Source organism: Crotalus tigris, unplaced genomic scaffold (assembly GCF_016545835.1).
Source record: "Crotalus tigris isolate CLP2741 ecotype Arizona unplaced genomic scaffold, ASM1654583v1 scf7180000017601.7605149639:7615979, whole genome shotgun sequence".
NCBI classification, from domain to species: Eukaryota; Metazoa; Chordata; class Lepidosauria; order Squamata; family Viperidae; genus Crotalus; species Crotalus tigris.
The window spans coordinates 6,233,942-6,261,122 of record NW_024096505.1 but is presented as its reverse complement, the minus strand read 5'-3'; the positions used below and the strand labels follow the sequence as shown (position 1 = coordinate 6,261,122).

Genomic DNA, 27,181 nt, shown 5'->3' with positions numbered 1-27,181 from the left:
TTACATTTAAATCCATTCTAAAACAGTTGAATTAGGATCACAGTTTTTAATTTCACAATCTATTTACAAATTCCCATGCTTTCATTTTTAATTAAATAATAATCATCAACAAATAACCTATGTTGTGCACAAGATTTTCCATATTAATAAGACTAATAGGAGTTCTGGTTGTACTTGATGATTGCATTCACTCCCAGTTTGTTCCTGAACTGATATTATTTGTTGTTTCTTTTTATAATAATTTGTATTGAAATTTAAATTTACAAAGACAAAAAAATGAATACAAACGAAGGAGAATATAAACAAGAAAAAAATAGAAAGTGCAAATATATATATTTGCCGTATTGCAGGCTAATTCAGCTCACTGACAGGAGTTCGAGCCTGACGAGGCTCATGGTTGACTTGGCCTTCCCTCCTTCCGAGGTGGGTAAAATGGAGACCCAGATTGTTGGGGGCAACATGCTAACTCTGTAAACTGCTTCGAGAGACCCCTAAAGCACTACAAAACTATATATACCGTATGTCTAAGTGCTAATACTATAAAATAACTAAACCAGATATATGTATGTGTGTGCTTAAACAAATGTTTAACATTTCATCAAATTTAAGAAAAAAATCCATCAATAGCTATTAGAAAAAATTGAAAATATTAATCTTTAAGCCCTTTCAATAATGTTCCTCAAATTAATTTTTTATCTTTTTCATCTTGATCATAATATCATAGCTTATCACTTTCTCTAAAAATACAATAAAACTCTCTTCTCTTATCTTCCTCATAAACAAATTTTTAAAGCCTCATCATTCAATTCTGGTCAAGAAAAGCCCATTAAAAGCTGTCAGAAAACAGAAGGTCATATACAATTTAATTCTGAGTAAAGAGGCCCATTTTGCAAGCCTTCATTTTAGTTTTAAAGATCTTGCTCATTTATTTTAGGTAATGTTCCAAAAACTATTTTTTGTTTTTCTCAAGAATCCCTTCATACGTGGGTATGACACACATCCTTTTTAAATCCCCCCCCCCAAAAAAATGCCAGAGTCACATTTCTGAATTTAAAATCCATGTATCCATGTCATTCTTCTGGTTTATTATTTGTATATCCATTTTAACCAATGAAATAATAGCCAGTTTCATTTGTTGATATTGTATAACATCTTTGTTAATATCATTTTTACATCCTGTAATCTTAAATCCATATCCCCAAAACCTGATTTTCAAACTAGACTAGAAGATCTAGTCTAAAGAATAAATGCTGGGTATTTTGTTGCCAAATATCTTTAAATTCTTGCAGAATTAAAATATTATTTCTGGTTGCCTGTAATAACTATCCGTCAAGCTGTCCTCTCATGTTTTTTTTTCTCATCCAGAATATTTCCCAAGAAGAACTAGCCTGGTAACTAAACATTCAGAAACCAAACCACAAGCTCTGAGAATGAACCTTCACCCTCATTGGTATTCTCTGTTTCCTCTTTTGGTTTCCTACTTAAAAATGAAGATACTGGGTTAAGGTACTTCCCAGTTGCCTAGGATGTAAATGTTTTTCACAGGTTGACAGAAGCTGTATATTTGATACCTAACCAGCCTATTTCATATCCGGAGGCATTTTCTTGGCATGTGAAACTGATGAAAAGTAACTATTAATCTTATAAAAATTAGCATTTAGGAGCCAAATGATAATATGAATATCTAAGAATTCTTTTTACAATGTAACACCTTAGGTGAGTTAACCAATTAATCCAGTTATAGTGGAAGCTGCTTATAAGAAGGGCAATTTGATTAGTTTGCCTCTTTCTTGGGGGGGGGGGTGCCCTCTTCAATGATGTGATTTTATTACTAAGGAGTTGGTTGCTGTATAATCAACTCTGCCTTTGTTTGAGTTCTATTTGCCTCATCAGTTTCTAACAGCCCACCCTTCAGTTTCTCCCCAAAATAGTGCATTGTCTTTGAGAAACATATTGTAAAGTCCTCAATGTTTTGATTCAGGAAAAATTCTCAAAGAGGCCTGACAAAGTTTTAAGTATCAGTTATGTTTGCTTAGTAAGAACTGATGGCCAAATCTGGCCATAGGTTCATGCACCAGAATGCCAGGTCCCCAATTATGCAAGCTGGGACAGGAAGATCATTTAATTACAATTTATTCAGAACATTCTGATAAAAGCGAATCCTCTCGTGCAAAGAGAGAACCGAGGTATCAACTTGCATTCTCTTTTATAGTTAACACATCAAACACATCTCCCTCCCCCTTTCCATAGGAAATCAGTTACATGAAGTCAAACATATTACCTGTTTAAACCCCATAACACTAAGCATGTTCATTCATATAAGCTTCAAGGAACCTGCGGGTGTAGAATTTAAGATGTTAATGAGGAAAAAATATCACAAGGTTATCTAGAGTCCACAGAGAGACAAACCTGATATCAATATACACTAAAGAGTTCTCTATCTTATCGGAAGACAACTACAGCATTCTTTTAAGACAACACTCTATGATCCTATCCTCCCCTGGAGAGCAAAGATACTTTATCTTTCAGTTCAGGAATGTTACAAAGTATTAATCAATCCATCTGCAGTAACAGGTAAAAAGCTTGCAATAGTGGTGAATATCTGTAGCTCTGGTGTAGGATGAGGGTGAAGGTTCCTTCTCTGAGCTTGGTTGTCGGGAATTTATATAAGTATAATACCGAAAGTGTCTAAATTGATAGAAGAGAATATTTGAGGTTCAAGATTGAACTCTGGGGTCCTCGGTGCTGTCTCAGCTTGGTGGTTTTCTTGTAGACGTCCCATTACCAAACTAGGTGACATCGGTGCTAGCATCACCAGTGCTAGAGAGCACCAAAGATCCCACAGTGTCTGGATGTTTAACTATTCAAACCTCATTCTAATATATTTGTTTGAAACATGTGCTTTTACTCCATCTGACCCATTCTGTTTTGACACCTTCCCTAATAAAAGAAGGTCTAAGTGTATTTCCAGCTTTTCCCATCTCAGAAAGAGTAAGATTTATACTCTTACTTTCTATAATCGTTTTGTTTTTAAAATCAACCTTTAAACTCCTCCCCCTTTATTCAGAATGAGGCTGAAAGATAGTACAGAAATAGTACAGTCCTCCAGTTCAGCGCAGTCCATTTCTTAGATTTATATTGTTGAAAGCAACAGTGATCCTAAGAAAGATAGATAGATACCCAACGATGAGTCCTGTATTATTTATACATCGTGTTGTCTAAGAAACCGTGTTTCCATCATTTGCATCTACTCAGATGAGTAGCTCTTTCGGATTTCCGAAGCAGCCAAAAAATTTTAGCTCGATTATCGGGCTGTCAAGGCACAACCTAAAATTCAGCTGAATGTTCTTTTACGTTCATGCCATTGCGCAATGCTTTTATGTAATCTCGCGCAACAGAAAAGGAAAAAATGCAAGTGAAAAACAGTAAAAAAAAAAAAAAAGCGTGCTCCTCTGTACTTTCTATATTCTATGTGAATACAGGGTTCCTTCCGAGGGTGCTGGCCGCATCCTAGTGGTTGCAGCCCGTCCGGTCATGTGACGTGACTGTTGGGGGGACGGCCACAATAGCAGCCGGAGATTATCGGCGTTAGTCCATGGCTACTCGTATCGCTTCGGAACGGCGCTTAGCTGGAGCGAGGCATGGAAGGGGCGAGGCTGTGGTTTGTGGTGGCAGCCGTGCTGAGAATGGGGTCGAGGACTACGGGTAAGTTCCTTCATCTTTCTCCTTTCTGGTCTGCTTTTAATGCCGTCTCGTAAAGAGATGGAATTGGTGCCCTTTTGGATGTAATGGATAACAGAATAACTGAGTTGGAGGGGACCTTGGAGGTCTTCTAGTCCAACCCCTTTCTCAGGCAGAAAACGCTAAACAGTTTCAGACAAATGGCTGTCCGATACCAGTGTTGGAGCACCCACAACTTCTGAGGGCGAGTTGTTCTACTGATTAATTATTCTGTCAGGAAATTTCTCCTTCTAGGCTGCTTCTCTCCTTGCTTAGTTTCCATCCATTGCTTCTTGTCCTGCCTTCAGCTGCTTTGGAGAATAGCTTGACTCCCTCTTCTTTGTGGTAACCCCTGAGATATTGGAACACTGCTATCATGTCACCCCTAGTCCTTCTCTTCATTAAACTAGACCAGTGGTTCTCAACTTGTGGATCGGGACCCCATTTGGGGTCAAACGACCATTTCACGGGGGTCGCCAACCAATGCAGTCTGCCATTTTTTTCCCCCTTTTCCTTAGCTGTGCTACTCCCTTTTATTCTATTGGCTTTTGAATAGAGTCTAATTCTATTGGCTTTCAAAAGCCAATAGGAATTGTCCAGGCTGTCTCTGCCCTGCTGAGCCCACCAAAGGTCCCATTCTGCAAACGGTGCTGCACCAGTTGAGTAGTCCTCAACTTACGATCAGTTGAGTAGTCCTCGACTTATGACTAGTTGGGGGTCGTGGCATTAAAAAGGTTGAGAACCACTGAACTAGACATACCCAATTCCAGCAGCCATTCTTTATTTGTTTTAGCCTCCAATCCCCTAATCATCTTTGTTGCTAATAGATAATTAGATCATTTTTTAAAAAAATTGTTCAGATTCAAAAGTGGACAGCAGCAGGGATGAGTGTGTGTATCATATTCTGAGCTCACGCGTGAGCCATGGGGAGAGAAAGCTATTGGGAGAAAAAGTTGGTAGCGCTTCCGCTTTATTGGAAATAACAGTGTCATCTCTTGGGATAAGAGGAGGGATATCCCGGAATGAGAGTGATCATTTCCTTGCTCAGCCTTTGAGAAACAGCCTGTTAACAGCCAAGGTATCAAAGAATTGGGCTCAATGGAACCGAGATTGTCTTTTGAAAAAAAGGCTGAAGGCCACGAAGAAATAGCGGCCTTTTCAACTGTGGCCCCTTTGCCCCGATCTCATTGTGGTGAAAATACCAGCCTCCCTACAAGTCAACCACAGCATCAGGGTATCAGCATAAAGGCTGATCTGAAGAAGGAGCAAGTGCAAGGCAGCAGGGTTGGAGCAGAAAGTTAAGGGAGACAGCAGAAAGTTGAGGGAGACAGCAGATCCCAGAGGAGGATGAAGAGAAGACTTCATAGAAAGCAGATTACCCTTATCAGGCCACTATAAACAAACTCCCGCACCCTTTTGTGCTACCTGGCTGGGACTCAGTTCCTTGCCCAGGTGGAGAAAAGGGCCGGTCCTTCATATTGGAAAGCTTTACTGAAAGGGAAGAGTTGTCAAACTTTGGCAACTTTTAAGAGTTGTGGATTTCAGCTCCCCAAGCTCAAAGTGCTGCAGCCAGATCAGTTTAGCTCCTTGGTTAGACATCTCATCTTGAACATTATTTTAAATTTTAGTTTGGACTGCTGAGGCTCCAAGTCATGTTTGTGTTGTCGACCCCTATCCTTAAAAGTTTAGGAGACTAAGAAGAATAAATGTCAATTAATTCTTTACATCTTTGGAGACTCCAGTGTTTACTCTCTTTTACTCGCTCCCCACCTCCATAGAAATAGTCCTCCACCTACAACTATTTATTTAGTGTTAGTTCAAGATTACAGCAGCAGTGAAAAAGCTGGTTTATGACTGTTTTTCACATTTGTGACCATTGCTGCATCCTTGTGGTCATGTGATCAAAATTCAGATGCTTGCAAATTGGTCTATATTTATGATGGTTGCAGTGTCCTGGTCTGTTGGGGGTCATGTGATCACCTTTTGCGACCTGACGAGCAATGGGGAAGCCAGATTCATTAACAACCATGTTATTAACTTAATAACTGCAGTGATTCACTTAACAACTGTGGCAAGAAAGGTTGTAAAACGGGGCAAAGCTCAACTGTCTTGCTTAGCAATGATCATATGGGGCTCATAAGTCAAGGATTAACTTTATCTACAAAGTTTTCTGCCACACTGACCATCTTTCAAGGTGACAGTCGGTTTCAAAAATTCTGGTGCTCAACTGATTTCAAAAGTTAGGGTGACCAAGACTTTTTTTTTTAGGTTGCAGGCTTTTCATCACAGTGCAGTTCCATCAAATCCTTCACTAAAAAAACCTTCCTATAATAACATAAATGATCTTTATTGTCTGTTATGATCTTGATATCTTAGGGACAGCATGGTTATAAGTGAGCTTTGTTCAAAGTGCAGGTAATCCCCGAGTTACGAGCATTCACTTAACACTTGTTCAAAGTTACGTGATCAGCGCCCCCTAGTGCTTACGAGCAATTCCCGAAATTACAACTATTACAGCACCACGGTAGTCGTTCACCCTTACGAGTGACCGCAGAGGCTCTGCAGTACAGTATTCACCTTACTCCCTTCCCCACTCCTCACAACTGCTTCCCCCTCCCTTCCTGCCATGCCAAAGTCCCATACCTTGCAAAATCTGTCTCCTTTCTGCCTCGGTTTCTTTCCTTTGAGGGAAGGAGAAAAGCTTGCAAATGCTTTTTGTGCTGACAATGAAGCTCCCGGGTGCCATAATATCACACGAGTTCAAACACCCATTCTTTGCAAAAGAGAGCATAGCCCTGGAAGCTTCCATTCTCGGTGGGGGGAGAAGTGTTTGCTTCATTTGCGTGCCTATAGAGCAAAGTGTTGAATCAGAGTCAGCCGGCCGCAGGAACCAATACTGTCAGTGGCCCGGCTGAGCTGTTCGCTTGCGTGCATCGGACTTAGTCTGAGGGCAGGAACGAAGCCTTCAAATGAGTGGGGAGGCATTGTGGAGCCACGTCTCTTGCACCTGCATCCAAGTTGGCAGCGGTAGCAACCACCTGAGCGGCCATGATCCCCCTCACCAGCCAGCCAGACCACTCTTCTCCTCCTCACTCAACCGGTGGCAGGAACTTGGGTTTCTCAGTTCTATCTGAGTAGACGAAAGCGGAGGCGCAGAAGCAAGACTGCTCTCAAACAATAAGACCCAGATGCGCTGCTTGCTTGTGTGCGCCGGCCTTATTGAGAGCAATCCTGCTGTGCCTCCGCTTTCCTCCACTCAGATGGAGCCGAGAAACCCAAGCTCCTGCCACTAATAAACTTCTTATCTGAAGGGAGACCTTGGGGAAACTGGATTCTGCCTCTGAACAAATGGGGTGGTTCAGAACGAAGCAAATTCGCTGCGTTTTCAAGCGTTACATTCACACTCAGATGGAGCTCCCCATTTCCCAAGATCTCTGTTGGGATAAAAGGTGTTTGAGCGTCTATGGGAGCCTTAAAAACGTAGCAAATCGCTGCATTTTCAAGTGTTTCATTCACACTCAGATGGAGCTCCTCACGTCCCAAAGATCTCCATTCGGATAAGAGGTGTTTGAGCAGCAGCAGCTTGAGTTTCTCTGCTCCGTCCAAGTGAAAATAAGCAGAGGCACACAGCGGGATTGCTCTCAATGAGGCCGGCACACGTGAGTGAGCAGCACACCCACATCTTCTTGAGAGCAATCCTGCTCTGTGCCTCCATTTTCTTCCTTTGGGATGGAGCGGAGAAACTCAAGCCGCTGCCACTCAAATCTCAGTCTCTCTCAGATCTGGGTTTGGATAAAAAGCATTTGAGCAGCAGTGGTCTCAGTGGGCCCTTCAGACCGGTCCTGACTTGTACAATCAGATGTATCCTTAGTCATAAGATGAAGGCTTTTCTCTTGCAGGCCTTCTCCAAGAAGGCATACTGGGATTTCCCCAGAGAGAGCATTATTTTATTTATTTATTTCCCACCTTTATTATTTTTTTTATAAATAACTCAATTTGGAGAACGTGCCTTTCTTCTATTTTCCCTGCAACACCTAAGAGAAAGTGACTGGCTCAAAATTACACAGTCAGCTTTCATGCAAAGGTGGGACCAGAACTCACAGTATCCTGGTTTCTAGCCTGATGCCTTAATCCCTAGGCAAAACTAGACAATTTCTTGAGGGTGGCAACACATCACATGGTCCTCTATCTGTTTCCAGCCCATTGCAAAGAAAATTTCTGCCCATCTTTTGCTGTTGCACATCAAAAGTAGAATTCTGTGACTTAGCGCAGTTTTCCTGTAGCACAAGAGTGTCAAACTGCCGGCCCATGGACCGAATGTATCATAGCAAAACTGCACCCACCCCATTGCCGGCAATGGCAAAAAAGTCGCAATATGTTGCAACACGTCACGTGACGTGGCGAGTTTGATACCCCTGCTGTAGCACATTTGGCTATGATTCAGTCTAAAAGATGCTTCAAGAATCTGCGTATGTAATTTCCTTTTCTACAAACAGTAATCTTGCTATTGCACATTTCATGCTTCCTGTGTTAGTCAGGAGTTAGCATTAATGAGAATAATCAAGTAAAAAACATAATGCAAATGTGTATATCTTGGATGATATTCAGAGGACCATGCTATTTTCAGAGAATAAATGCACTGAGGTGGATATTGAAGTTTTGTTTCTATGACTTTTTTCTATTTTGTAACTCTGTGTATTGATTGCATAGGTTCCTCATAGTCCCCTGGATTGGAGTTGCATAATAGTTAAATTAAAGTCACTACTTTAACAGAGGGGTCCTTTGAGATGGTCATTGGTGTAGGGAGAGAAGAGCATTGGAGAGAGCACACAGCCTGTGGGACACCTGTGTTAATCTAGGGGGTGCTCCATGTGATTTTCCATAGTTTCACCTGTTGCTTCCTATCTGTTATAAAGCTAATAATCCATCTACAAGTATGGGCAGGTACAGTTGGCTGAATCAGTTTGGAGTGAAGAATTTCTGGAATGATGGAATTGAATGTCAAGCTGAAGACTAAGAAAAGGACCCATGCATAGGTCCTTGGAGATTTGAGATGTTGCAAGATGTAGTGCAGGGCCATATTGACAGCATCGTCTGCTGATCTGTTTGTTCAGTAGGCAAGCTGCAAGAGATCTAACAGCAGTTCCATGATGATTTTCAGGTGGGCCAGCGCTAACCTTTCAAAGGTTTTCATAACTTCAGATGTCAGAGCAATTGGTCTGTAGTCATTCAGCTCCTTGATGGAGGAATTTTTGGGAACCAAGATGATAATAGAGCATTTGAAGCAAGAAGCACATCATTAGTGTTTATTAAAGCACAGCTTTTCTAGCAAAAAGGAGTTACTCCATCTGGGTCTGGTGCTTTTCCAATCTTTTGTCTATGAAATAGGCCTCACACATCTTTTTCTAAGATCACTAGAGGTGGGAGCCTAGAGGGTTGAAGGTAGGTGTAGGAGATTTGGCTACTGTTGGTGAATCTGAGATGGGGAAGATAGCAATAGTTGACAGTGATCTCCTTTCAAATATATATATGGATTTAAGCAGCATAGTCTTTTGTAATTGACAGCTGACAATTTTATTTTTTGCTCCAAGGCTTTTTGGTATGAACCCATTGCTGCCAGTAACCGTTGGGACCATCATTGCTGGTTTATGCCATAATCTTCCAGTTTGATTTTTCAGATCTTGATTCTTCATGATCTCCAGTTCTTTGTCTTGTATTCTACTGTTCCCTAATATTTATCTGCACTTTCTTCTTTTCAACCAGTTATATCTGGTGTGTTAGGAGCAAAGAATTTAATCAGTCTATATTGAGAAATCTCATAATATTTTAATCTGCTCTTTTTTACTTTTATTATGTTCTTTTCTAAAATATCCACAGGTTTAACATGTCTGGAACACCCACAAAATGTTGCCATCAGCGTTATTAATTCAAATATTACACTGAAATGGGATTGGGATAATCCATGTGGTCTCAATGTAACATTTTCAGTACAATACCACAGGTAAGGATACATTTTGTCCTGTTTTGCAACACTTTTGAATGGAATTCTATTTTGGTTAAAATTAGGCAGATGCATGGAACACGCAGCATATACATTTTCTGTTCCTTTAAAACAGGAATAGTAATGAATAACATTGTACATGTGTAGAAGTGTTCTTGATGCTTTCAAGGCAGGCTTATCAGGTTTTTTAAATAAGGTATATTTTTTACGTGTGGGGCAAGCTAGAATATTGCAAGGACAGGAGTTATTTCCATAATTTTCCATTGATCAAGGAATTCTGGCTGGCAGAGCCAAGGAGAAGAGCCTTTTCTGCTGTGGCTCCTGCCTGCCGGAATACAGTGCCACCCCCCCCCCACGCCCCATGGTGGAGATGTGCACCCATCATTTTGGCCCTAGGGCCTAAAAACCTGGTTCTGCCAATGCCCTGGGTCCCCAGTAGCAATATGGGATTCTGGAAGTATTTAATGGATTAAGATAGGAGCCCATTGTTGTCCCCAATTGGGGTCTCAGCCTGGTGCTGAGGCTGAGGAAGATCACCAGACACGAGGTGCAGGTTTTGTTTTCTTTTATTGAAGCGCTCCAAGAAAATGCCAAGGAACCTCAAACCACAGAATTAAGAAAAGTTTTATACATTTTCACTAGAGCAAAAGATGGGATAAGGCGGGATATATAAATAATGTCATCTAATAAGCATGTTAATAGTGACCTAACAATTATTCTATTGGTATCTAGCCATCCCTATTCCTAAGCCTTGGCTAATGAATGCTTCAGGAATTATTTAATACACGTTTTATTTGCTCCAGGCCATCTCTATTCCTAACTTTTAGCCGAGTCTACAAAATGCCTCTTTGTTACTTTTATCAGCTTTCTAACCACCCAGAATTGTGACAAGCTTTACAGATGCATATTCCCTCTGAAAAAGCATTCTTTGTTCTTGCCAGAAAACTCCCCAATTACAGACTTCCTGGTCTCCTTTCAAGTGTACACCATAATATTGCTTTGTTTTGGCAATCAGCCCATCACCATCTCTTTCCCATGTGCATCTTGTTCCTTCCTCTCTATATTTGTCAGTTTTAATTCAAACTTAATGTTACTATTTATTGTTTTAATGTTTTATACTGGCATTTCATTAAATGATTGTAAGCTGCCTAGAATCTCTGTTGATGATATGGGCAGCATATAAGTTTAATAAATAAATAAAGCAAGGAAGCAAACAAGCTAGCCTCCAGGATCAATGTAGGTGTAATAACATTCTTTTGTTTTTTTTCATGAATGATTGGTTCCCAGCATTTTATTTGAACAAGACTTTTTGCTTTCCCCCACCCCCCAAATTATTCCAGAGAGTCTGAAATCTGGGCAGCTATTCCTCAGTGTCGGAATATAATCGTCACAGAATGTGATCTCTCGTCAACAATTCAAGATTATTTAGTACCATATAATGTGTCTATAAGAGTGAACACTCTGAAAAATCACTCTCTCTATGCCTTTTTAGAATTTATTGCTGATACAGAAGGTATGAATCTTTGCCTTGTTTACTCACATTAGAAAACAATGTTGGTAATTAAATGTACGTTTTTGTTTTACTTGTCTCAACAGGCAACAGCAGTATCTTAGTGATTTAGAAGCTAAGCAATATCGGACCTCATTAGTAGTTGGAGAAAAGGCCAGACGTGATTTTCCCTTCCCATGGGAGAATGCCAGTAAGAAAATAGATTTTATTGTGTGAAAGTTTAAAGAATTCTGGAAAACTCCTTCAGTTTTGTTTTGTAATGTTCCTGATAAAAGAGTTTTCTAATACAAGTTGGGCCTTCACATAATAAAACACATTTTCTTACAAGCATTTGAGACATTCCTTTTCCTTTTGTTTCTGATTAAAACCCAGAGAAATCTTTTAAAAAATTAAGGCAATAGCAATTCTCTTGCACTATGTCAGAGGCACCAAATGGTTTTCCATGGGACTCCTAGGAGTTGAACTGAGTTGAAAGCATCTGTACCACTGCCTTTCTATTGCTTCATAATGTCCAGGCTTTAAGTTGCCATAACATTGGTTTCTATTGGAGTTACCAAAGGATTATTAGAAAAGCTTGTCCTTTCTTCCTGTTCCACCATACAGTAGAACTTTTGAATTTTTAAGAGATGCTTTGAGGGTCAAAATTGTTTATCTTTCTTAGGAGGACAGAGAATGGAATATAGGAGATTATACTGTTTTCTTAGGAAACTATTCATTATCCCCCATTCATCTGTTTATCAGACAGCTTACTTTTGGACAGATTTAAGTATCAAGTCCTTTCTCATACCCATTTCTTATCTTTTTACTACTGGTGGTAACCCTTCCCTTTTTACTCACTCGCTATCTCTTTAAGACTAGCAAACACACTTTCTTTCCAACATATCGTTTTTCAATTTTGCATTAGTCAACTTCCTTGCATGCCAGACTGTCTTTCTCTTTGATATACAAACATTTCCCAAGAACTCTGTGATTATATCTCAATCTTTCATTTAAAACATAATGAATGTTGCAAAAGAAGCAGGCTCTTTCTTTCTGCCTACTCTGCATTCTAAATCACAGTTCTTCTTTCTGCAAGAAATGTGCTATTGCTATTTTCTTAATTTCTTAAAAGTATAGCTAGAAATATCCATATTTGTTCCTTCTTGGGCCAACATCAGAGGAAGAGTGAGGCAGAAGGACCATCTCTTAATGTACAATCACGGTGAACCCTCCTAATGTATGTTTTGGCCCTTGTTATTTGATTTTAACTTCAATGCTAGAGAATTTACAGAATAAAGCCTGCAGTACTTCATGCTCTCCAATTAAAGTTTGCAGTTATATTTTAAATATAAAAATAAGTAATATATAGAACAGGAGTAAGAAGCCTGCCCGAGTCTTGGGATCACATTTAACTTTTCATGGGGAATACATATAATAAGATTATGAAGTGGTGGACTCTGTTGTGCATGCAATGTATCTCCATTCTCCGTTCTGAAAGACAGTTGGGGGCAGGGTTATGTTGTATGTTTTGGTTTTATTAAAAATACAGTGTTAGGGGATCTTCTGCCATTTGTATATATTTATGCCTCACAATAAGAAATTACACTGCAAATTTTGGACTTTTGTATCAGAAGTCCATAGAACAATTAGAAGGATTTCCAGAATCATTATGGGTGTTTTAACATCCTTTGTGAAGGAGACCAACATTAATTATGAATATTGTTCAGTAAAACATGGTTAAAACAATCTATGACTTAGCATGATGTGTGAACATGGTATTATGATCAGAAAGAGTAGTCCTGCATACTCTTTTCAGTGATGGCCTTCCATTGAACCCTCTAGTGATGTAATCATAAAAGTCCTCTCTTTTATCAATAGGAAACGGAACTCTTGCCCAATCAAACGTGGCTTATCCCATACTATCTCAGCCCTTAATAGCTGAATAGAATTTGAACCTGCATTTTTTTTAGTCTTTCATACTTCTCACAACACCATATTAGTTGTTAGCACATTTAATTAGCACTTTTTTAACAACTAACAAGCTTCCTGCTTTTATAGTGGTTCAAACTAGTCTTTCTCCCATCTTACTTTTGTCATGGCCCAGGATTCAAGACTCTGAAGAAGCTGCTCCAGCTGAACCAGTAGAATGACAATCTCGTGGCCCTCAAACCAGGCATCACCCAAGGCTGTTCAAATACAGGCACCATTAGACCAGCTGCAGCAGTCAGATAATAATAATAATAATGATGATGATGATGATGATGATGAAGTTGGAAGGGACCTTGGAGGTCATCGAGTCCAACCCCCTGCTCAGGCAGGAACCCTACACCATTTCAGACAAATGGCTGTCCAGTCTCCTCTTAAAAACTTCCAGTGTTGGAGCATTCACCGCTTCTGGAGGCAGGTTGTTCCATTGGTTAATTGTTCTAACTGTCAGGAAGTTTCTCCTTAGTTCTAAATTGCTTCTCTCCTTGATCAGTTTCCATCCATTGCTTCTCGTCCTGCCTTCATGCACCTTGGAGAATAGCTTGACTCCCTCTTTTTTGTGGCAGCCCCTGAGATATTGGAACACTGCTATCATGTCCCCCCTCGTCCTTCTCTTCGTTAAACTAGACATACCCAATTCCAGCAACCGTTTCTTATATGCTTTAGCCTCCAGTCCCCTAATCATAAAAGCAGCTGGCTGGAGCTTGATTGAAGAGGCAGCCCTGACACATGTGTCTCTCCTGGAAACAGCTGTCAGATCTCTGGAACGCTGACTTTTAGAATGGCTGACAAACCTGCCTTAGCTCTCTGAACTTCACAATGGATTTGGCTTCCCTTTTGTATGTTATGCTGAAAGTGAAACTACATAGATAAGCTTTCCAAGAGACTCTGTTTTGATTTACATTCCTTTCCTTGCCTGCCATTATCTATTCAGCTGTGAGGAAATTGCTACTCTCACCTAGGAACCGAATGAGATTGAAATATGAAACAGGGCAACTTTGATCATTCCCTTTTTTTAAAAAAAAATACATTTTTTCTTTGCACCTTATGGATAAGAAATGACTGATTGTCCACAATGGCAACCATTGAGTAGGATTACCAGGTGCCATATTCCAAAGCAGTTGTCTTTTTTCTACCAGCTGTCTCTCATTTGGGGCCTACACTAACCACTTGAACCTATTTTTTTCCTAGATCTTTCTTGGTCATTGGGTTCTAAAGTCTTTATTGCTGCCTTCTAAATAATTAACCTGCTTTTTAATTTCTTAATTATTTCCATGGCATAAAGAGGAAATTTATGGAGAACCAGATGAAGCTAACTAGTATGCTGGGGTAGAAATGAAATCAGTGGAAACTCAGTGGTAATTCTTGGGCTTTTGCCAAGGATGCTTGGTACTGTCACTGACTTTAGTCCCATCCTACTTTTTTTAGCTACTATTAAACACAATGAATCATTCTATTTGTTGAAAAGTGGGGGAGCAGGTGAGCAAGAGGAACGATGCAAGGACAGGGAATAAGGTATGCTGATTGTATCTGTTCTCATCTTGGACCAAGATATAGGTACTGTTTCTAAGCAAAGGTTTTGCAAATTTTTGATTAAAAAAGCTTCAATAAATATTTGTTCTTTATTTGTTTTTAATGATATGTTTCATTCTGCTGAACTGGAAACAGTACTTATGGTTGGATTCACACATTACATCATGCCTTTTTTTAACCATGATTTGTGGACTAATTCATAATCACTTTGGCATTCCACTATGCTGAAAACAAACAGTTTCATCTTACTTTATTTTTGTTTTAATGATTCTCATGAAAAACTTCACAGAGTAAGAAAACTCTTAAAAAAATAAACCTACCTCTAAAATAACCCAGATACAGATTCAGAATTATGCAAAAAATATGCACAAACGTGTCTACCAAATTAAAATCTTCAGTTGCAACGTGCTCTCTTCCTGTGCTCATTGACATAAAGTGGTCTTGATTGCACTCTTGAAATCAGGATAGGAAAGAATAGACAGGATCTCCGTGGGGAGGCAATTGCGGTATGAGAACAATAATCCACATGTCAATTTCTGAGACTCTGTCAGCTGGATTTCTTGTATAGTCAGGATCTGGAGAGTATGGACCGTATTCAACCTGATTAGATAGGCAGATTAATATGGGAGAAACCAATCCCACACATAACCTAGTCCAGAGCCACATAGGGCCTTAAAGATAATTGACAGCACTTGCAAACCAACCAGCAACCAATGCAGCTGCTGAAGTTAAGTGGTCACCAAAAGGTATTGTAAGTGTATTGTAGGAATGACCTTGGGAGACAGGGCAAAGAGATACAGCCAAGGGAGTGGTTATTTAAAAAGCAGGTCTATGGTTGTCCTGGTGATCATTAATTCCTGGGTTATTCTAGGGAATGCAAGTTGTAGACACTGAACACCACTTTGGGGGATTCTGTTGCCACCTTAGCAGTTGAGCTGAGCAGCCCTGGCAAGGATACTGACAGGGATGGGGAAGAATGGGACACAGTAGCAAATCGAATGACCTTTTGAGTCTAATCACACAAACAAATTCATACATCCAATTTGGGAAATAGTACATCTTGATGCCAGTATGAATGACAATAGCTATCCCACCCTCTTCTATCCTGATTTAGTACAATGTGTAAATATTCCAGAGTGACTACTATTAATCTTTTCTGATGATATTTTCATCTATAGCTCAAGTGGGTCCTCCAGGAGTTTGGTTTGAATCAATATATGGAGATGTAAAAATCAATATTTTACATCCTGAGGCAGATAAAAAAAAAATGTGGAAACTAGAAATATTAAAATATCAGCTAACTATCTGGAAAAATGGAACCCATTATCAGGTAACATGTTTGTTTCTTATATGATTAATATTTGCTGAGAGATGTGTGTGTGTGTGTGTGTGTGTGTGTGTGTGTGTGTGTAAACCATTATGATTGAAATATACATGAAATGGGTTTCTACATTTCTCTCAGAAATACAAATTTTTCCAAAGTGTACTTCTTAACTATTTGCTCAAAAATTGTCTTGAATTCTGGGGCATTTTTTAGTATATAAAAATAAGAGCAAACCTTACTCCCTTCTAGGATTGATGATGTTACCTAGTTTGGTAATGAAATGTCTGCAAGAAAACTATCAATGAGCACCAAGGAGCCCACAATAGCATTTTCTTTTAGTATACAAATGTGGAATTTCGATAGAGCTACATTGTGCTTGACAAATTTCTTGTTACCTCTGAGAATTAGATCTGAAATAACTTAAATATTCAAGCATGTATGTTCCCTCCTTGATTCTTTCCTAGCAAAATCTGCCAGCTGGTGGCATAGAGTTTACAACAAGAGGAGTTCATGGCCTCCATGGTTAGCATGAATCTGTCACAAATCATTGCTGATGTAATTAAAAAATAAAAGTTGAACATTAGATCAGTTTTCCCCTCCTCAGGGCCAGTTGATCAAATAGAGGAGGAGATTAGCATCAGTCTGTTACCATGGACAGATCACTCTACAGCAGGGGTAGTCAACCTTGGCTCTTTTATGACTCGTGGACTTTAACTGGCTCTACAGTCTTCTAGAATGTTGGTGCATCTTCCCCTTTGGGGAGACAGGGCTTCACCCAGACAACTGCTGGACCGAATGGGATACCAGAGAGATCACGGGTGTCTAGTGGATTGTTCAACCAAAACCCTAATTGCTGTCTAGAATGGGTAGGTGGCATCACCCTAATGTGATCTCAATCTGTGTCCCAATCCTGGGGCACACCTTGGTTTACTGACGAGCTTTGGGAGATGACATGGCAGAAGAAACTCCTGGCCTGATGTTGGAGGAGGATGTGGAGTGGGTCTGTTCAAATATGAATAAAACTTCATATTAGGGATTATATTGTTGTGGCAATAAGGGTGGCAAAACATCAATGTTTCTTCATTCTTATTGGATTTGTAGACAGTTGTCCAGTGTCCCTGTTGAGGGTGACCCATGCCCTACTGGACAGGGACAGGCCACAGGATATCTGCAGGGTTGCTGGAAGGAATGTTTTGGCTGTCTGCCAGATAAAGTCTCTCAAATCCACTATGCCTTGGACTCCAGCTGGGCAAGTCCAGCCAAGATGCCTGGGACTCAGTCTTGTGGGATGATCTGGGATACGTTTTAACCATGAATACTGCTTATAACTGAAGCCCTGCATAACTTCATAAATGTTTGATCTTTCATTATTTTTATACACTCAAATTTATATCATTCTTGCTACATAAAGAAAAATGATTGGCTGTGTTTACCTGTAGTCAAAGTTCCTCCCTGATTCATATTTTTATTTAAAAGCAGAAGGATGATGGAGTGGAAGAGTGATAATTAATTCTTTGCTGTGTTTCTGTTCAGAATTGCCCTGTCTCCTCTCCTCATACTGTTGATTTTTCCACAAGGGAAAAATATAACATATGTTCATCGTTTTGCCCTGCAGTGGCAGATGGCATTTTGATGTGAGAAACAGTAAACACTCCCTCATGGGGTAGCTGCTCTGTTATGAACAATATGGGACTTCTACTTGGAAGATAGATTAGATATTAACTGCTCTCACCAGTGCCAAAACACTCCCTTTCAACCTCACAATTCAAGAAAGATAAGCAGTGACATCCCTAGGAAGAGACCTGAGTGTCATCATCTTGCCAGCTGATAAAGGAAGATGCATAGTAGTCCTGAATACAAATGACTACAAAACCAAGGTGAACGGTTTACTGAAGAGAGATCCTGCCAACAGTTATAAGAAGTTTATGAATTGGACTTCCGGTTTGCTGATGCGGCCACCATGGATGCTCGGAAGATGACTCTCATCTTCCACTTCCAGTTTCGCATTGTGGGGGGCCCTAAAAGGGTTGAAAAGTCACCCCAGAGCGGTGACCAACAAGGAGGAGCTTTTGCAAGATCATGGGAGAGTGGTAGCTCTCCCGTCAGTGCCTGCATTCCCTTTGAACCGGCAGACAAAAGACTGGCCATAGCAATATGGCTGATCACTAGGCTGTGGGCAGCCGAAGTTACGCCTACCATCAGGCAACATTAAAGCAGCGTGGAAGAGACTGGGTGAGATCTACCTCTCTTAAATTCCAACTATCTTTTTCTACCTAAACAAGCTGCTAAAGTACTTTTCCCCCCTGTGCAGAGGGAAGGGGGATTTTAGCCCTCCCTCCAGAAACAGCAGCAATTGAATATACAGGGGAGTTTTAAAAATGTTGAAAATTGGATCCCAACTGGAACTTTATTTTCTGAAGCTTGTGGATTAAAATATTTTTGATTATCTACTTTTTACTTTCTATTTTTATTTGAAAGTCTGGGTTTTTCCTCTTAAAATAGAAGAAAAAAACAAAAGGATTAAAATAACTTTGAGATTTAAAGGGATTCCCTAAACAGTGGGGTGGCATCTTGTGGCTAAACCTGAAATTGCAATTTGTTATTCTTAAAGAAAAGAGACTTGGCTGACAGTTCAGAAAACAAAACAAGATTCATGTAACCTTGAACACCAGCTGTGAGAGTCTTAGCTGTGTTTCTTATTTACTGAGAAAAAAATTGTAAAAGTTTTTAGTTCAACTCATCACTATGGAAGACCAGGAACAGACTTTTCCTATGGAAGAAATGCAAAAACAAATTTTTGCTATGTTGAAAATAACTTACCAAACTCACCAAACTCTTCTTACAGCTGGTGATGAAATAAGAGCTTTCGGGGAAAAAACTAGAAAGCGTCTTAAATATGCAAACTCAAACTTTGACTATAACTAGAAGTTAATGAATTGACTTCAGCAACTACTGAAGAACAGTGCCATTGACAAGCCATAATACTCCTACCTTTACCCTGGGGAAGCCACTCCATGCATATATGGATTCCCCAAAATATACATAGAAGGAGCTCCATTCAGGCCAATTGTCAGCGGCATCAACTGAGTCACTTACGACATTGCAAGACATCTGTCCACCTTATTAGCTCCTCTGTTTGGCAACATCATCCATCACATCAATAACTCTGTACATTGTTAGCAAGGTTCAGAAACTAAAACTGAATCCTGATGAAACAATGGTTTTTATATGACATCACTTTTCACCTGCATTCTAACAGCTCAAGTAGCCACACTGGTGAGGAAACAACTACTACAAGACAACATATAAGGTGACAGAACCAATTTTAGCCCAGACTGCATATGTAATATGCGGGACCTCTGCCTGACCACCATTCTATTTCAAATACAACAAAGATTTTTTTTACAAACAAAAGCACTGCTGTGTTATGAGCTCACCTGTGTCTCCCATTGTGGCCAATCTCTACATGGAAGAAGTAGAATCAAAGGATAAACTCCTTCACAGGAACTCCACCCATCCATTGATATAGATCCATGGAGGATACTTGGGTCAAAATTAAAACATAGGAAGTGGAAGCCATCACTAAACACATCAATATGTGGACAGCAACATTGAATTCACACAGGAGGATGTTAAGGGACATAGCCTGGCCTCCCCGGCTACGCAGTGCATATAAGAAACCCACACACAGAGACCAATATTTACCTTTTGACTCCCACCACCTACTGGAGCACATACTGGAAGTAATCAGAATCTTACATCATTTGGCTGAAAGTTTGGCCACAAGCAAAGAGAGAAAACAGAACAAAAACATATCAAGGAAGCACTCAAAACTTGAAGCTATCCCAACTGTGTCTTTGTCAAATCCACAAAACGATCCAATAAGAACATATTCACTACAGACAGAGAAGGGGAGAACAACAAACAGAACAGTATTGTTATTCCATACAGTGGGGAGGGATGAAACTATTTTCTGAATCTCATTTTTCTACACAGTGTCTTTCAAGCCTGGCAACCTTAAGAGATCAATAACATATGTTATCTTATTTTAACTTTTTGCAACAAGAATTGTCAACGTTGTAGTATTACAAGATAGTAATATAATTACTACAATAATAATAACTCTAACAATAAATTCAATTGTCTCTCTTTAGGAAAAAACACAATATATTTTTCCAGGTGAAATCATAGATGATCTTGAACCAGAAACTACTTATTGTTTGAAAGTTAAAGCACTTGTGAATCAGCACATTTCTATTTACAGTCCCACGCACTGTATACAGACTTCTAAAGGTATGTATTTCTATGTGTTTATTTTAAGCATGGAAATCCCTTGAAACCTTTTTTTTTAAAGGAAACCATGGAATTTTACTTACAGTAATATGGCATTTGGAATCATATTGTCTCCCCTCTATTCTACTGTAATCAAGACATGGGAAAGGAGCTAGTCTGACTATTTTATCTATATCGCTTTCTATCAATCTTTCTTGGAGATTTCTTTAATAAAACTGTCAAGGTGGATACCTTAAGGCAGTGTTCCTTTAGGCCTGACAAAGGGACCATTAGTAACTGTGGTATGTTTTATTAAGCCAAGAAAGTAGAAACTTGGCAGTTCTCTAGTAATGTATTTCTTAATAGGAGCTAGATTGGCCATTGAAGAGTGTATTGTTGTTGTTGTTAATTGCGAAGTCGTGTCTGACCCATCGCGACCCCATGGACAATGTTCCTCCAGGTCTTCCTGTCCTCTACCATCTTCTGGAGTCCATTTAAGCTCATACCTACTGCTTCAGTGACTTCATCCAGCCATCTCATTCTCTGTCGTCCCCTTCTTCTATTGCCCTCAATCTTTCCCAGCATTAGGCCCTTCTCCAGTGAGTCCTTCCTTCTCATTAGGTGGCCAAAGTATTTCAGTTTCAACTTCAGGATCTGGCCTTCTAAAGAGCAGTCGGGGTTGATCTCTTCTAGGACTGACCGGTTTGAACGCCTTGCAGTCCAAGGGACTCGCAGAGTCTTCTCCAGCACCAGAAGAGTGTATACTATTTATCTATTTTCTTCTCAAAAACTAGTGAAGAGGTTTAGTAAAGCCTAAATCTAGCAAAAATGACAGATTCTGAAAACGGGAGGGGCTCTCTTTGTTTGCTACAAGATTGTAGAAATCTGGTGGAAAGAGGAATTGGTCGGTATTGGAGAACCTGCATTTAATATGGTTTACTATAATGTAAGAGGCCCGCACAATTCTTGCTTCCTGTTTAATTGGATTAGAGACTTCTATTTAGCTCTCCATTCTTGCTATTTTTTTTCTAAAACTATTTGAAATTATTATTTTTTTCTCCTTTTAGTTTGGATTGGTCTACCTCGTCCTGAAAATTTTCAGATTCATAGTTTGAATATGAACCATTTCTTATCTTGGGATAATCTGTATGATGGAAATGTGAGCTTCATAGTACAGCTGGTTCCGTAAGAATCCTTATGTATTTCTTGTTTTCATATCGCATCTCATTTCTATCATTTTGTTTTGAGGTTTCACATATTTGTGTGTGCTGAAATGTTTGAAGATTTGTAGGGGTGTGTATATGTACATGCACTGCTGAGGGCCATAAGAATAACGACAATAAAGTGACATCATTGGTGGGTAGAGGGATCTTTAATTGATAACAGAGATTGTCTACACATGTGACAGTTTAACATATTTCAGTGCTTATTTTCCTGCCAAAGGCAGACAAATTGAGTAGAATTGGAATATAATGTGCTGATACGTATATTGCATTCAATTAATTTTCTATTCCTATAGTGGATACATAGCCCATCATTCTCCTGATATTTCAAAGGACTGGGAAAATGTATCTGAATGTGAAAATATCCAAAGTACATTTTGTGATCTTTCATCTTCCATTGGCTCCAGTGGAATTTACTATCTCCGTGTGCAGGCAGCAGATAGTCGTAACAAGTCACCTTGGTCTAAAACCTTAAAATTTGAACCTAGAGAACAAAGTAAGTTTCACCTACTTACTTACATTCATTTTCTTGTGATTTATGAATAATAGACAGCTACCTGGTGTTGTTCATCAAAATTTCTGTAGTGCAGCTTATAAGTAATGTGTGTGTATGTGTGTGTGTTCATGTATGCATATAGAAACACTTCTTGAAAGCTTACTGTAAAGCACAAAACACTTTATATCATAGCAGAGTCTGGTTTTTTTTAAACAAGTGTAAACTTTTATTAACTAGTATGCAGGATGGGGAGCCTATGGCCTTAAGTAACTTATTTGAGCTCCTCCTAGTAAGCACAATAAGTATGGATGACATTTTCTGATTTCTTAAAAAAAAAAAAAAAAAGTGGTTGGATATGGTTAGGGAGCTTACAGAGCTTACAGAGCCTGAAGTGTCCATTCCCTTAAAAATCCTCATACAAAATGATTGGATCCTAATTTCCATTTGGAAAGAAAAATCATATCGTGCTTTACACTCTACCTAGCAACTCAATTGGATGCAAAGACGAGGCAGGGCAGTAAGATTGAGTGGATATTAACCCCCACCCCAGTATGAAAATGGTTTCTCTGTTGCGTTGTAATATCAGAATCCCCCTGAAGTGAATGGAAATGTGGTAGCAGTATTTCACTGGGGATTGCTCTCTGAAATATTTAGTTATATTCAGAAGAATGTAATTAGAATTACACAGCTATCCTACAGGCAGAGGGTGTTAAAAAAAGTGTAATTTAAAAAAATCAATTTCTATTTTGAAATAGAAAATTTGCTTTAGTTTTAGAGTTGTAGGTCCCCAATATTAATGTTAAATGTTTAATAAATATACAATTGTTTTAAAGATAAAATGGGCCCACCAACTGTCTCAGTCAATGCCACTGAGGATTCAATAAATGTCTTCATCGCTTCTCCTGGAGAGTCTGAAAACAAACCAATGAGTGATCCGTATAAATTGACTTACAACGTTTGGTACTGGACTTCATCTATCAAGGTAACTTTTTTATTGTTCAAGAGCAAATACATATTTGTATCAAAGCCTTTTACCTCAAGCCTTCTATAAACCAATGAAATGTTTGATAATTTTGCTGCTTCTGCCGTCCAACTGGGCCAGCAGAAGCAGCAAAATTATCAAACATTTCATTGGTTTATAGAAGGCTTGAGGTAGATGATGGAAGAAATTACTGGCGTACCATACTAACAGAATTGGCAAAAGCAGCTTTTATCTTCCACTTGAATTATTTCAACATTGAGCCCAACACAAACAATTGTTTGTTGTGTATGTGTACATATGTCCTAACTCATTCACTGAGATTTTATAGTTCACTTCTGCAGAACATCCTGTCATTGGAATCCCCTTCAAAATATTTATGGGTTTTGTTTTGGAAGATAGTTACATATTCAAATTGCAGATTGTTAAGGACATGCCAACAGTGCAGTGCACTCCCTCATACCTTCTCCAGGATAACATTTCCACTAGACAACTGAATCACCCAGACAACAATAGTTTTCAAACTAATGTTTGTAGTAGTACTGTTTAAGAGCTGCTCTATTTGTGCTTCTGTATTTTCTCCACATATTTTTCAAATAATTTTCAGTTACATGCAAGTAGAGTTGCTCTCAATGAATCCTTAACATCATATAATTTTGCTTTCCAGTTCGGTATCTTCAAACAGATATTTGTGTGCTTTCTTCATACAAATGTGTCATTTCAAATACTGCTAACTAGGAAATAGTGTCCAATGATAGTCCATCAGTTGTCGCCAGTATTTTCCTATTCTTCGGATTGACTGACTCATAGTTCTGCAATTGTACTAAATATTACTTTCAATGATAAAATATTTCCCAGAATTTATTATGATTTACTTGTTGGTCTTGTTTATCCATGTATGTATTCCCTCTTTCATCTTTTTTTGCAGAAAGAACTCAGACATAAACCATCACAGTTTATAATCTCAGATCTGAGCTCCTCAACATTATATTGCTTAAAAGTGCAAGCATTTGCTAAAATATTTAGTAAAACTAGTGCTTTTAGCAATGTAACTTGCATTAAAACAGCCAAAGGTATGTTAACATTTGATTTGAAATAACTTATATCTCTGTTTGCATTTTTAGTATTTATATTGAGTCTGTTGGGTATATTAGGGTTTCAAAGTATAAAATTACATTCATTAACTTTTTAAAAAACTGCAACTTCAAAATATTCAGACTTGAAAGCAGATTTTTAAAATATAACTCTGATTCTTTGGAATCATTTTGAGAAAGATTCAAAAGCATTGTATTTCATAATATGGCAGATTCAATAAGAATCTATTTTCAATCTTATGTTAAATGCATATTTATTAGAATGCATAAAATCATTTTATTTGCAGTTTTTATTGAGACAAAATTACACTCTCCGAGCCTATATATATTTGGATGTCCTTATTTCTCCACAAAAATAAGCCATAAATAATTCTGGGATAGGTCGAAGGTAATTTTTTTTGAGTCTGTCATGAATTTGAATGGTTGTTCAAAATTGATTGTAAATCGAGGACTACCTGTATTTTGCCATACCTTTTTAGAGTTGTGTTTGGCCCCTATGTTACTGATATTTCAGAAGGAATTGAAAATTTAATTCTGGTGGGCTTTCAGACCTTTGCCTTTGTTTCTTGTATATGTTTTTCAAGCTATTTTGTATTGTGTTGGGAGGGTGGATAATATTTTATTGTATGACTTGTTTTTGTGTTTTCACACATTGGTCAAAGGCTGAGTGTTATGAAAATCTGTGAGTAGCTAAACATTGCTGCTGGTAGGATTGATATTATAAAATTATATTTACATAAAAATATAATGTAAAGCAGGGGTCTCCAATCTGTGGGCTGCAGCCCAATACCGGGCTGCAGCGTGTTGGCCAGTGGGCCACGGGAATGGTTGGCAAGTATGTGCACCCCCCACTCGCACTAGTGACTCCATTTGCACATGCGCATGAGTGCTAGCACCACCGCCAGCATCACACAGTTGCTAGTGACCTGTTTGCGTATGCACACAGTTGCTAACAGCCTGTTTGCAGGTGTGTAGGTAACAGCGCTGCCATCAGCACCACCAAGGGTGCATGTGGTCTGCTGGTGCATGCATGCCGATGCTGGCACCGCCATCATGCACATGCCTGTTTGCGCATGTGCGCACACGTGCACACACATTTTTCTGCTCCTCCCTTTCCCTCCGGGCCGCCAACCCAGAAAGGTTGGGGAACTCTGATGTAAACCCTTCCTCTGTTCTATGTGATGATTGCTTGTTACATGAGTTATTTTCATGGGGATGAGACTCTGCTGGCCTCTACTGGCAGGGGGGAAGTAAGTCCACTGAGTTTCTTGGATCAGTTGCTCCTGATAGTAAGAAGACTAAAATTTTGAATTAGGTACAATGGAGGTATATTTCTTTCTCCAGCAGGATGACTGTAGAGTCCAAATGGATGGGTTCTATGACGGCCTTCCTGCCTGGCAGACTGGGTAAAAACTTCGGCCACACCCCTTCCTTTGGGCGTGACCCCAGTTTTGACTCAGTCTCGAAGCCTGGTACACGTGCGAGAGGCAGCTCTCAGAACCAAACGAATTTAAACTCAAAGAAAACAGAAAAAAGGAATCCCCTCTCCTTCCCTTTGCAAGAGAAACTTCCTGGCAACGATTAGAACTGAGAGAGGCAGCCAGGATCGGCGGACTCGTGAGTGGGGCTAGCTGGGGAGGCTCGGAACGGGCCGGATCGCTTTTCTTCCGGCCCGCCGAGCAGCTGTTGGGCGCGGGGGATCTCACCGGGTTGCGCGTAGCCCCCCGGGCCCTCCCAACAGCTGAGCAGCCTGGTCGAGGGAGCTGAGCGCCGCTCGGCGCGAAACAGCTGAGCCGCGCGGGAGGCGGCAAACCAGGTCGCCGCTCGGCTGCGATCAGCTGAGCGGCGCGATAGACAACGCGGCAAGAGCAAAGCCGGCGCTGAATTTCCTTCTATCCAGAGGAAAGGCGCAGCCCCCTCATGACTAGAGGAGTCTTCCTGATTGCAAAAATCAGGATCCGCCATTGTTTTTGAACCTCGTGGATATCCGGGCTTCCATTGGGAGGCGTGGCTTCTTCCCCATTCGCCATTTTGGAAATTGATCTTCCCGCCGTTTCCCCTTGGGGGCGGGGCCATCACCCGGACTCCATTTTCCGGCAAACAAAGGGTTTTCTTCCCTTGCAAGGATCTGAGGTTACCCAAGGAAATTGAGACAGAGGAAGGAAGAGGGAAAGCAAAAAGAACCGTTTCCTATCGTGGTCTGTTGCCACAGCCACAGACTGGGGGAGAGAGAGAGAGATATAAACTGCACCTTGTCTGGACTAGGTGAGGAGGTGAGGAGGAATATTCTTCCCTAACTGTTCCTATAGTGGCCTTTAGTCACTGCCTGGCAGGATCTTCTGTCCAAAGAATCCTGTCTGTCCGGCCATTGTTTGTATAGGCAGAGGAGGGCACAGTCCCAAGCATCTGTCTCTGATCTGCGTACCTCATTCCCCCATCCCAGGCATTTCCTACTCGGGGTGTCTGGCACAATGGCAGACAATGTCTCGTATTCAGTCACACAGGTCCCTCAATTGTCCCCCCCACAGCAGCAGCGAAAACGCAGATCCTCTGAATCAGAGGTGGGGGGGAAGAAGAAAGCTAAAACAAAGCACCTTACTCAGAAGGGACAGTCTAAAACGGCTGAGCGAGAGGCTTTGAGGAGACATTTGGCTTTAGAAAGACAAATTAGCAGGGCACAGAGAACCAATGCCAATGGGACAAATTTGGTTTCCCCTGTCCCAGTGGCGGCACCCAGCACAGAACCTACTGCCGAGGAAGTGCTCAAGACTTGGTCTCCTCCTGGGGAAACTGAACAGTTAGATTCCTCCAATCCCTCCTCACCAGCTTCTTCTCCCTCACCCGACCACACTCCAGCGCCTCACCCCAGCGACAAAGCGCAGGAGAACATATGGTCGGCACAATTTCAGGCATTCATGCAGGATGCATTCTCCCAATTCATGGCTTCCAAAGGGCAAGTGGCCTTTCACACACCCCGTAAGGGACGAGCTAGGCCACCCCCTACCAACATCTCTGAATCTTCCTCTCAACTAGGAGAGGGTGACTCAGTAGATCTTGACATGTC

At 40.1% G+C, this 27,181-nt stretch overlaps 1 protein-coding gene across 1 annotated transcript in view; it reads left to right on the top strand.

Annotated features, from left to right (window-relative positions):
* Window positions 1-3,472: 3,472 nt before the first annotated feature.
* The window catches only part of IFNAR1 (interferon alpha and beta receptor subunit 1), a 39,946-nt gene continuing 16,237 nt past the window's right edge, over window positions 3,473-27,181 (top strand). Inside the window, exons 1-9 of the mRNA XM_039319068.1 lie at window positions 3,473-3,705; window positions 9,598-9,721; window positions 11,062-11,234; window positions 15,908-16,059; window positions 20,208-20,346; window positions 21,393-21,510; window positions 21,845-22,044; window positions 22,878-23,026; window positions 23,952-24,096. Of these exons, the coding sequence (XP_039175002.1) occupies window positions 3,642-3,705; window positions 9,598-9,721; window positions 11,062-11,234; window positions 15,908-16,059; window positions 20,208-20,346; window positions 21,393-21,510; window positions 21,845-22,044; window positions 22,878-23,026; window positions 23,952-24,096 (1,264 nt within the window). The 5' untranslated portion in view covers window positions 3,473-3,641. The remainder of the gene's footprint in view (window positions 3,706-9,597; window positions 9,722-11,061; window positions 11,235-15,907; window positions 16,060-20,207; window positions 20,347-21,392; window positions 21,511-21,844; window positions 22,045-22,877; window positions 23,027-23,951; window positions 24,097-27,181) is intronic.